Source organism: Gymnoscopelus braueri (genome assembly GCF_963280865.1).
Source record: "Gymnoscopelus braueri genome assembly, chromosome: 13".
Classification (NCBI taxonomy): Eukaryota; Metazoa; Chordata; class Actinopteri; order Myctophiformes; family Myctophidae; genus Gymnoscopelus; species Gymnoscopelus braueri.
Genome location: NC_137615.1, coordinates 18,104,000 through 18,116,576, shown reverse-complemented (window position 1 = coordinate 18,116,576; position 12,577 = coordinate 18,104,000). Strand labels below are relative to the sequence as shown.

General features: G+C 38.3%; 1 protein-coding gene across 1 annotated transcript in view; it reads right to left on the bottom strand.

Annotated features, from left to right (window-relative positions):
* Nucleotides 1–3,271: 3,271 nt before the first annotated feature.
* Nucleotides 3,272–12,577, bottom strand: part of LOC308099437 (hemicentin-1) — a 32,584-nt gene continuing 23,278 nt past the window's right edge. The window contains exons 12-19 of the mRNA XM_080448180.1: nt 12,010–12,234; nt 11,059–11,313; nt 10,684–10,815; nt 5,302–5,436; nt 4,688–4,954; nt 4,227–4,559; nt 3,857–4,111; nt 3,272–3,729 (exon numbers count right to left, since the gene is read on the bottom strand). Of these exons, the coding sequence (XP_080304306.1) occupies nt 3,722–3,729; nt 3,857–4,111; nt 4,227–4,559; nt 4,688–4,954; nt 5,302–5,436; nt 10,684–10,815; nt 11,059–11,313; nt 12,010–12,234 (1,610 nt within the window). The 3' untranslated portion in view covers nt 3,272–3,721. The remainder of the gene's footprint in view (nt 3,730–3,856; nt 4,112–4,226; nt 4,560–4,687; nt 4,955–5,301; nt 5,437–10,683; nt 10,816–11,058; nt 11,314–12,009; nt 12,235–12,577) is intronic.

Below are 12,577 nucleotides of genomic sequence, written 5' to 3'. Positions count from 1 at the left end.
GGCAAATATTATACTTGTACTCGCTACAATTATTTGAAAACAGTTATAGTTACTTTGTAGATTTCTATTATTAGTACAAAACATGCATTACCCACCTATTTTTATACATTTGAAAACTTGTGAAATGGGATATTCTGCCTAATTAGTACCTTCTACTTTTGGTACTTTAAGTACATTTTTATACCAATACTTTTGTACTTTTACTCAAGTAAATTTTGAATTCCGGACTTTTACTTGTAACGGAGTATTTCTACATTGCAGTATTGATACTTTTGAGACAGTATTGAGACTATTTTTCCATCACTACATCTGGATGCATTCGGATCAGCTATTTGCTTAACAGTGGCTAACGGGACTGTTACACTAGAATGGATAAAATGGATAGAACTCTCTCAACCCTATTTTTCAAAAATGGTTCAATAAATAGGCCTAAATAAATAAAATGTGTCAAAACTTTTCAAATGTCCAAAATAATTCAACATTTTCAAAAATTCCGAAAATAGCAGATCTGGACATGTAACATCTGGACGCATTGTGATCTTGTAGATCAGCTATTTGCTTAAGGTTAACAGTGGCTAATGGACTGTTATACTAGAATGGATAAAATGGATAGTCTAGAGACAATCTAAACAGACAGATCTAAAGGTCTAAGTCCAAGTCCGATGCAATAATCATGAAACCTGATCCCCTCAAATGTCTTCAAGTTCAAGCCATTTAATGTTATAGGATTACAATTTCTTACATTGTTAATCACATCCCAAACAAAAAGCTGCACGCTTTATGTGAAGCATTCATTAATTTTACTGCCATCAAATACAATAGATCTGCATTGAAAAACTATTCAGATCAAGACGTTTAAAGACACGGCAAGAGATAATTTTAAACACTGGAAATTCAACTATTATGAAAAGACTGTGCCTATAGGCCTATGTTAGAAGTTTCTCATAAACCATAAATGTTATTTACATTTTGGAAATCAGGTCTGAACAGCTAAATCCACCCCACCCCCAACATTTCCCATACTCAAGGCTGTGATGACAAGAGTGGAAATAGTATTCCTTGCTGCTGCTTGACCGCACCACTCAACAAACAGGGGCACTTAAATCATCATCAATATACATTAAAATTTGTATTCAATAGTAGAAGGGATTCCAGAGCATTGCAAATTTAGCTGGTTTTCAATGCTAGACATACACAATGTACATTTATAGCAAAATATTATACCAAGTAGCCTACAGTCAATATAGTATGTACAACGAGCAACTTCATCCACTTGTGATGTGATGTCATTAGTCTGCAGTCAAAAAACTGATCCATTCTGCTAGTCGTCACCTTTTCAGAACTTTTCACATTGTACGTCATTTCCATCCAGCTGTCTGTAGGCTATGTCAGGTCATAGTATTAATTGTAGCCTACCCATATTTCTCATAGCTGGACATTAAAATACTAAATGACAAAATGACCATGCGCATTAAAGGAAATTAACTGACATTAAGTGTAATTAGGATGGATACATGCCGTGTGCTAGTTATAGCCTTTCTTTGGGCATAATACCATCATTACATAACAAGTATTCGCATAATCCACCCACAGCCATCATCACTGACATACCTGCCAACATTAGACTGTGAAAAATCAGGAGACTTTCTGGAGGGGAGGAGGCAAAGCCCTGGCAGCCTATCGATGGGGTGTGTGTAACACCCCATGCTAACTGATGTGATCAATGCATGCTCACTTTGCCTCTAGGAAGATCTCCAGATCTTTTGAGATCAGATTTCAGGCAATACATCTTTGGGCAACCCAACCAAAAAAATAAGATTTTCAGGATAAATTACAATTCAGGAGCACGGGAGGATAAAGGGTAACAATTCAGGAGTCTCCTGTTAAATTTAGGAGTGTTGGCAGGTATGATCACCATCACAACAATACTGCTAAGTGGATAATGTGGCGGTGTTCTGTGTAGGCTTCTGGTCCCTCACGAATCCCTCACAGCAGGTGGAGTGGTTACCAATGAGATCACAGCATCGACGCATGTCCTTGATCAAATCCTGACACATGCTCTCCTTGTATTTGTGAGCTGTAATAGAAGGAAAAAGCAGTAAAGAACTGTTTACTTTGAGTTTAAATTTAGCAGAGAGAAAAACATACAGTAAGAGACAAGAGTATTATAAATGTACCTTGCAAACACGTTTGAATTGCACATGCTTGCTTCTGACACACGTTTTTCCGTGGCATATCTGAAATGGAAGCCAGTCGGTGAGTCGGTGAGTTTTGACTTTGTCCACTTGTAATCATGGAATAACGCATTGATCACGATGTTTAGTTATGCATACACGTACGTTTTAAGAAATATTTGAAATAAAATAACAATACTGTAGAATGCACAATGTGCTTAGTCCCACCTTGGATGGTTTAGTTTGCCATAAAGTTGTCAGAAAAGGTAGGAAACTGGTGCATCCGCTAGCTGCGTGATCTTGAGTTTCTTCTCTGTATGGGGTTTGGGTTTGTGACGCAGGCTGAATGTTTGTTGTGATCACGTGCCAAAACACACGTCTTCTTCTACTTCTTTGGTGTCTATTGGCGGTTGGCAAACCAGCTAAGAGGTGCATTACCGCCACCAACTGGACTGTGGACCGTGTGGAACAGTAGATTGTGCAGAAACATACAAACAAAACAAAAACAACTAGATTCTGTGAGAAAATAAAACACAACTGCCACATGCTCAATAATAACTAGTATACAACAGTGTTGACTGTCGAAAAAGAACCGATATACGATCTAACAATGCATCATGTTACACGTTTTTAGCTTGTAGATCTGTTCTTTTTTTAACTGCACATGCATATCAAGCCCGGAATAAATAATGTCCAAATGCATCTACTGCAGTCAGTATAATACAATAAATGTATCCACATAGCCTACATGATGTGGTCTTGTTCTGCATACATGTAAGAAAACTGTAAAAAAAAAAAAATACTTGGAAGTGTGGTAAAATGCTGTCACACTGCATTGTTTTTAGGTCGCAAACAGAATTTCTCCCATGAAGTCAACTGAACTAAAAGGGGTGGCACATTTTAAGAATAATAGTAGCCTATGATGATGATGATGATGATGATGATGATGATAATAAAGCTCATTCTTAAATATCACCTTTAATTATCTATTATTTATTTATAAAGATAAACAATTAAGAAACAGTTCTTATGTACAATGATGGCAAATAACATAAAATCTATGCCTGAATGTTAGGCTATTACATATTGTCTTTATCCAAATGTGTAATTCCCATAATCAATAATTAAATATTATTTAATTATTACTATAACTTAAAGTGCATGCTTTTGTAATCATATTACAGAATTGTATTTAATTACTGTACTACTGTACTACATTTTATACAATATAGGCTACATTAGAAAAATTAGGACAAGGTCAATATTAGTGAACTAATATTCCAAATTAGCTACTGCACACACTTTATGTTAAGACAGCCACAAATAATATACAATTACAGATCATTAATGAGTCTATACAGCTTTTTCCCCCCCTTAATGAGTTGTGATTCTTGAACAATAACATCCTCTTAAATATAATTGAGCCATGGAATACATGCTAGAATAGATAGACATTGATGGTTTTACTCTCCATCCAAAATGAGTAGCAACATTTAAGTTGCATTGAAGGGAACACTTCTTTTATTTCCAGCACCGTGATCCTCGTTTTATGCACCTGTGTAAAAACAACAGACATTTCTGTAACATTCATGCAAAATGTATTGCAATAATTTGCAGTGCGCAGTGTACAGTTACCCCTTTTCTAACTTAAATCAACAGTCAGGATTGTACTGTCCACCTACCTTTAGACTTTTCTTTGATGATGAATTGCTTGGTCTTCTTGTCCAGCCTATTAGAGGCAGTACAGTAATAGGTTCCTGGGAGCAGTGAGGAGGATGTAAAAACAGCTTGGTCCTCTGATGTCTCTGGCATAGAAACCGAGGACTGCCAGATGTAGACAGGTGTGGGATTTCCTGTAGCACTGCAGTCTAAGCTGACCTCCGCATCCACTTCAACGTCAAACGTTTCCTGCTCAGGACTGAGGAAAGTTGGGGGATCTAGGAAGAGGGTCATTGGGATTACTAGACACAGCCCAACGTTGAATACTTTCACAAACCGTACTCATTAAATAAAGGATAATACAGCAGCTTGTGCAATCGGCTCTTGACTCACAGTGTACAGAGGCATTAAGAGGCTCAGAAGACACCGTAGGAGGAGGCTGTGGTCCCTCTGGCCCCAGATCCAGCTCTGCAACACACCTGTACTGCACTCCGTTTTCAGCTTTGGACGGAGTGACCATGAGAATAGAAGACACTTGCACAGGGGAGGAAGGTGTGAGGTCTGCGAATGAGTGGTTGTAAACCTCAGTCTGCCCTCTATACCACCGTAGTGTGAGGTATTGAACAGGAGCAATATTCTGGACCTCGCAGAGCAGTTGGTACTCTTTTCCCTCTACCATTGGACCAGTGTGGTTCACAGCGCTTATGGAGACACTGTCTGGAGTCTCTAAATGAACACACAGGTATTTTTGCAATATTAGTGCGTGTGTCAGACATGATCCATATTTGTGGTATTCACTTCCTCAGTGCTGATTCATGTCTAAAACCACACATATCTAAAAAGGAGGAACTTACTGTAGAGGATGAGGTTGAGTTTCTCCTCACACTGCCTCGGGGCGGTGAAAAATACTCCGTAACAGATGGGCTCTTCAATCCAGTCAATGAGACTGTCTACCTTCCACTGGACAGACAGATCTTGTTGAGTATGGGCTGCGCCAATGGCTGATTCCCAGCCCAGAACACGCACTGGGCGTACAGCTTCACAGTTGACTGACACAGGCTCCCCAAACGCCACCACAACCCTGGAGGGTTTGAGGATCAGGGAGCATCCTTCACCTGACACTGCATAAGATATAGTAAATTATTGTCATTAATTAATATAAGTAATCATCACCATCCACCCACTCAGGACTGTTCATCATTCTAACCCATACAAACTAGAGTCATTATGTAATTGTGTTACTCAAACACCATGTTTAGCCTACTAAAATTCACACTTGCATAGACAGTTCTAATGTCACTTTTGATACATGCGCTGGTGAGGCTTCTGCAGTGATAGGCTACTAGCCTACTGTAGGCCTGATTATCAAAGTCGGTAGGAAAAAAGAACTGCATACTGGAACGAACTAACTCATCAACTTTAATCATCTAACGGTTCTAACACATTATAAAACCCCGAAGCCTCTTACCCAAGTAGAACATGCAAACCGTTACAATCCACTTCAGAACGTAGTTTCCCATCGTTTTCGTATTTTCGCAGTGTGGCCACCGTTGTCGATAGATCGAGGGGAAAAAAGAAATTCCACTTTGGCCGTGCTTGGCAACTCAAAAGTGAACTATGTAGGGACAAAAGGGCCCCCTCATCCTGTTTGACTTTGGGGTGGCGGGGGGTGGGGGTAATGCCTCATTTATACTCCTTAGTAGAACAGTGTCGCTTGCCGACAAGAACTGATTTACAAGCTAACAATGCCAGTATGCCACCATCGTGCGATAGAGTATAGGATAGCCTCTGAAAATACAGCCGGAAAGAGTTTATAATAATCGATCATAAAATTAGATATATTGGCCAGGCGGTTATAATAATGAACAGTAGCCCAGGACAGCACTTGATGATTGCAAATGATTCTGAATCTGATTTCTTACTTACTCTCTGTAAAGGCTATCAAGAGATGAGGCACATGTATGTCATTGCATTTGAATGTAGCCTAGCTTGTATAGCCCAATGATGACAAATACTTGAACCTTGAATGTTTAGTTTACAGTAGCCTATACAACAATCCATACTGCTACACAAAGATTATGCTTTACTTCCCCACATATACAGTAGCCTATGTAAACAATGGAAGCTACCTTTGTGCATTTTAAAGGTTTATGGACACTTTACATTTCCAAGAAATAAATATGACTTGCAATCTGCATTTACCACTTAATCTGTTTCACAACTGCCTAACTTTATATGTATTGTATGCCTATGGCAATACATGAATTGATATTCATAAATACCAGCTTTTCCCCCCTAAACATAATTGTTCATATTTTTTTTCTAAGTCCATATTGGGAACTCATGTTCTATCGCTTTCAATGCATGACAGTTCCATAGAGTAGCCTATAACTTTACTACAGAGCTTATCAAGTGAAGCATTTCTCAGTTTCCGTAAGTGACCTATAGCTTTTTAATTCCAAGCATTGCTAAATCAGCAAGTGGAGCTCTCATGTTTGTTACTCTAAACTGCCAGAGAGAGAAAGTAACTGGATGCTTATTGGGATATTTATGGAAGGCACAGCTGCTTATCTCAATGTACAGCGTTCTTGTGCACTTTAGCTATGCTGTTCCCTCCAAGGTCTCTGCAGAAATATGTTAAGCATGTGTGCCTATAATAAGACTTTTTTTCACCCTACTCCGAGACAAATTGAACAATATGCACACTGCCAGGTTGTTATAGCAACACAGTCAGAGCATACACAAACAGTGTTTCCTGGAGGAATTCACAGGGAAGTCAACATGCACTAAACATTAAGGACATTTTTTTTTATTTTATTCATTTATTTTTAAAGGGGGGTTATATTGACCAATATGGGGTAAAATGTCTTGCTTTACATTCACTTTTGTTTGCACTAATTAGTATGGCACTCTGAGCCCTGGATAATGTATGCCAGATAGCATGAGAGAGGGGTCCAAGGGGCGGACAAAAGGTGGCAGAAAAACACTTACACTAGTGTGACTCTGCCTCAATCAGCATTCCATCCTAGAACATCACACATCAAACATCATAAAGAAAAAAGAATACATCATAAACTGTTGAGATTTGTTTTTCCATTGATAAATTTGTTTCTGGTTATTTTACTTTACTTTTATTTGTCACAAATCACAACAGTAAAATAATACAACAACAAAAAAGCTGTTATATCACAGAAACATTGGCAGTCTGCAATAGTGGCCACTGTTTCCAGTATTCGAATAAAGTCAACAACACAACACAGACATTCAAATGCAGGTACAAACATTCATCAGTGCATAATATAAAACAGTATTATATCCCATTATCCCTGCTCACTGTCACATTTTCAGCACCATTACAATTCATTGACAAAACATCAAAATAATATATGCTTAGTACCCACTAAAATCCCTGAATGTAAACAAAAAGAGTCACTGTATTTTTCCTCATTATAATAAGACACATATAACCAGGGGCTATCTGGAACCTGAGGTCTATGTCATGAAGCCGGTTAAACTAACTTAATAAGGCACATGTTTTGTAAACAACATACCCAGTATCATCATGACCATCGGCATGAAAACAAACAGGTCCAGCCCCTTACTAATAATGTATTTAGCATTCGTCGAGGTGTACACACACATGCCAAACACACATATTGTACATAGTGCATACATACAGAATTGTGCTTTGTAACAAAGGCCGATGATTGTTGTGACTTAGACATTGACTTAATAGCTCTGTACAGTCCACAGTACAGACATTTGAATGTTCTTGACTAGTTTATCCTAGTTTATCCTCATTAGGCAACAGTATTTGGCAAAGCTAGCTTGCAATAGTACAGTTTATGATGCAAGAAAACAAGAAATATGAGAAAGAAATACAAGAAATATTATACGTTTTGTTAATGTTCACATTAAAATCCAGAAGAAGACCTCAGAAGGCCTCAGTGGTAACGTTGGTTCAATAAAGTTATATTCTGCACCGTAGCGTAGGGTGTGCGACCAAATTGTTTTATTTTCATCTTTCACACTGTGGTCAGCAGCACCATCACAATACTGGTGTGTGCCCCTCCTTTTTGTTCGTTATTGTTCACATTGACAGTCAATGTCAACAATTGACAGTTAGTTGATCAATGGATGCATTGATGGTCAGTCATTGATGCAATATTAACACAATGAATATCATGTCACAGTGCTTAGGCAAGTTTATGTAAATTTTGTTTTGTATACATTGTATATTTGTATACTGCTGTCTCTTTTTATATTATGTGATGTCTTTTCCCCACGAGTCTGGAATAAAGATTATATATATATATATATGCATGAAAAGATACAGATTGAAAACTAGACAAATGTCTAGGGGGAAAAAAAGGTCTCTGCCAGGCCAGGTAGTAGAAGTCGATCTTAACCAATCAGGATTGAATATGAAAAATGACATGACTATGGGGATAATGTGTACCGATTTGCGTGATGTTTGGACAAATCTGTAGGAGTAATAACAAAAATAGGCCTGCTGGTGGCATTATATTAAGCCAATGTGAAAAGGGTGGCATTTCTTCTATAGGAGTAATATAAAAAAATAAATGTTTTGCAAAACTCTGCCTCCTGGTGGCGCTATAACAGGCCAATGTGAAAAATGTGGGGCAGAGGTTTTGCTCTGGCCTCCAGGTAGTGTGTGTGTGCACAGTTTCACACCGATCGGTACCGGAGATTAGCTGTACACGGATGGACGGACGTACACGGACACATGGACGGAAGGACCGACAGGGTGCAAAACATAGCCTCGCATGCATTTATTCAGGGAACAGGCACAGTGGGTATGTGTAATAACATTACCTTGTAAGCATGCAAAACAAATTTATCCTAGGCTAACAAGAGACAAATTACAAGCACATCTGAACTACAAAATGGCACTGCTACAGTACCACTAAAAAGCCATGCAGAATTGTGCAATCCATAAAGTCTTTGGTAGGAAATCCATCCATCCAGTTAGTATCCCTTTCAGATGACTTGTTGCCTTTGCCTGTTGCCTTCTATCGTTTTGTAAACAACATACCCAATTAAAGCCAGGAGTGCTATGGCCACAGGTGGTCCAACCATAGCCCAGAATGTTGTGCGACTGCGATTCACTGTGGAGGAAGGTTAGCCTATTGTTATTCTACGTATTATTCATTTTCTCATAAACCAAACTTAATGTATTTGGACACTGTTGATCACAAAATACCACCAACACTTTGAGTATACCACCACACATTAAGTTCACCAGGAGACAATGACAGCCATTACCTCCTCTATGGAGTTTGAGAAGCGAATTGCCATCCCTTTTTTCTGGATCTCCTCACACTAACAAAATCTTAAACGGCTTGAATATCTGGTTGCATCACACACTACTGGATAATCATATAAGATTCTCTTCTCTATATTAAACAAGTTACACAGTATGACTTTAACTTTAAAATACATAAATAAATACATTTCTGGTACATTTCCGATGCTTGTGTCATTTTGGCACGAGTGCTGGGGCAAACACCCAATAATAGTGTTTACAGAAGTTGTCAAAAAACACACTTATGTATTGTGGAATGGTTATAGTGGAAAAATTACCAGTGAAAGATTATATCATAAATAACTTTGGTTTAATTGAAAAACGTACACAGTATTAGTATGACTTTAAGACATTAAGACACAGTCACATTAAGAGAGAGTGCAAAATAAACACATTATAAAAGGACATTTAACAAAAGAGGTTAGAATAAAACCTCATTAAATGACACTGGCCAACAGAAAGTTCTTTAGCTTTGATTTTAAGAATTGATACCTGTAGTTGTACTGTAGCAAACCTGCAGTTTGTTTCAGATACTGTATGTGGAGCATAAAATGAATGCTACTTCTCCATGTTTAGGGTGTTAGTTCTGGGTTCTAAAAGCAGATCTGTCTCAGAAGACCTGAGAAGTCTGGATGGTTTATGATGTATCACAAGATCAGAAATGTGTTTTGGCCCTAAGCAATTCAGTTCTTTATAAACCAACAGTGGTATTTTGTAAGGTCTTGAGTAGCAGCATTCTACGATCTCAATTTTGAACAAATGTTTAGGGAGACAGTAGATTTACAGTAGTCAAGTCTACTGAAAATGAATGCATGCAAGCTATGCATGGACAAGTTCTTCCAATTCTTGCAGAGACGTAAGTCCTCCTTGATAGGCCTATATTCTACACATTATGGTAAGTAACATTAGATGCCAGACTTTAATGAAAATGTCTTTGGTCTGACTGGCATAGTATACAGTGTCAGCAAGTTGGCAATAAATGAATGGAATGGATGCGATGAATAAAGGAATATTTCACTTTCAAACATGTTTGGGGTCATTTTAACATCTAGTCTGGCTTTTGTGAGGACTCCAGACAGTTTTTAAGTTGCTTCATTCAGTATTTAGATATTTGACATTTTTGTCTGACCCGCCCCCTTCCTATACAAACAAATTGTAACTTCTAACCATGATAGATAGATTCATCGTCCTTCTTATGCGTGAGGGGGGCATGTTCTTTCAATTACTTTGTTCATAATGTATTTAAAAATTTAAAACATTTATAAAAGATAAATTATAAAATAAAAACACGGCCCATAACGCATTAGAAGGACTATCAGTCACCAGAATCAAGAACAGGTGTCTTCGATTAAATAAAATGTATATCAACTATCTAATTACTGTATCAAGCAACTTAAAACTGTCTGGGGTCCTCACAAAAGCCTGAGTAGACCCCAAACATGTTTTAAAGTGAAATATCCCTTTAAGCCTGAGTTTACTCCCAACAGTGGGGGCAAAGGCTGCCCTCAAAATATGTTTTCCTTTATTTTAATTCTATTTCCTGCACTACCCTACTCCAGATCCTTCTTTTTCGTATGTAATAAACTGCAAAGCCAGACATTAAGACAACCGCAAAGACAGCCACAACAATCACAGCAGTGGTCCCAGCCCCGTTGCCTGATAGAGAACAGTAGCACGGAGGAAATATAGAATTATAAATTAGAATTAAACACTGAAAGAGAATAGATTAGGTAATGTTAATTTATACTTCATCATACAATGGTGTTGTTTGCCGAGAATAACAGATGTTCAAGGAAAGAACCTGTTGCGTTTTTCACTTGAAAATCTGTTATTTTCTGCAGACGAAACGTCATACGATGAAGTATAAATTAGGCTGTATACAATAGTAACACGTCTTACCTTCAGGTTCATTGATAATGAACTGCTTGGTCTCAGTGCCCTCATCATTGGAGGCTGTGCAATTGCAAAGGCCTGAAAACAATGTGGTGGTAATGACAGATTGATCTCCCATCTTCTCCTGCTTTGTATTAGTGCACTGCCACCTGTAGGTGGGGGTGGGATTTCCTGTAGCGGTGCAGTTCAAAGTGCTTTTATCAGCTGGATTCATGGCTGACTCCAGTGTTTCTGTTTGGGGACTGAGGAAGGTTGGTGGGTCTGGAGAGTAAACAAAATAATTATTAGAGAGCAATGGAAAAAAACGAAAATGTCCAATGTTCTGTAATATTCATATGGCTTAGGAACAGAAACTCACAGTATACAGTCATAATATGTGGCTCTGATTTCTTCATTGGAAACGGCTTTGGACCTGGCGGTCCAAAGTTCATATGTGTTTCCAGGCAAAGACCAATTCCCCCCCCCGCAAGGTCCTGTTTTTTTACCGGGTTAGTTACTTTTTGGGGTGTTTTTGTTACATTCATTCAGTTAATTCGGTTCGTGCTTTCAGTATTGTCTTTAAAAAAAAAAAACATTGCCTGTGCTTAAATACGGCCCTGGTCATGTCCTACCCGGGATTCGAACCCTGGTCTCCCTTATGGTAGATCACATTTCTACAGCTTTTTCAAGAGGCAATCCCTTTTTGGCCAGGGGAGATATTGGGCTTATTTCCTTCAGGCAGTACTACTGTACTGTACTGTATTTTTTTTTTTGACTGCTTGTCAACCAGTAGGTGTCCTACCTTACAAATGTCTCAATGGACCACATCCAATCAATGCCGATGTGCTAGTTGTATTGTATTAACATACTCATACGAATTGGTTAAAATATGTTTTTATTCATTAAAATAAGTAATGAAGTTACATCTCAGGGTTTAAATTGGCTCTGGTGTATGAGAAGGTTGAATATGCGACTTACACATCACTAACACATGCAGAGTTCTGTTGGTATTGATACGGCCTTTAGCTTCAATGGTGTAGAGGCCTGCATTGTGCCTCGACAAAGCGACTGCCTGATCGATGCGATGTCCATCTTTAAACCATGCGATGGTTGGAGACGGATTTCCTGTCACAGAACACTGGTGCTCCAAATTCTGACCTTCTGATATTGTGATATTGTGAGAACAGGCTATGTCTGGTCCATCTAAAGAGAGTCGAACATTTTGCAACAAATTACAGTATTTCAAAATGATCGTTCCTTTGCAGAAAAGTAAAAACAAAAAGGCACAAGTTAAACTGGTGGGGGGTTCTGCTGGTTCTATGTGCCACCAGAAAATGACTGTTTGGTCTTATAACAGCTCTGTGGTCCAAGATTAATTACTGAACAATTCCCAGGAGTAGCAACTTGTTCTGGGTTAGTATGTATCATGGTTGGCTGCTGGCATAATAATGTTATCTCTTGTTATTTATTAATGGAGTAAGCTTTATCCAAACTGACTTGTTTCCAACCACTGACTTCAAGAGGTTCAAATGTCAGAGCTAAGTTA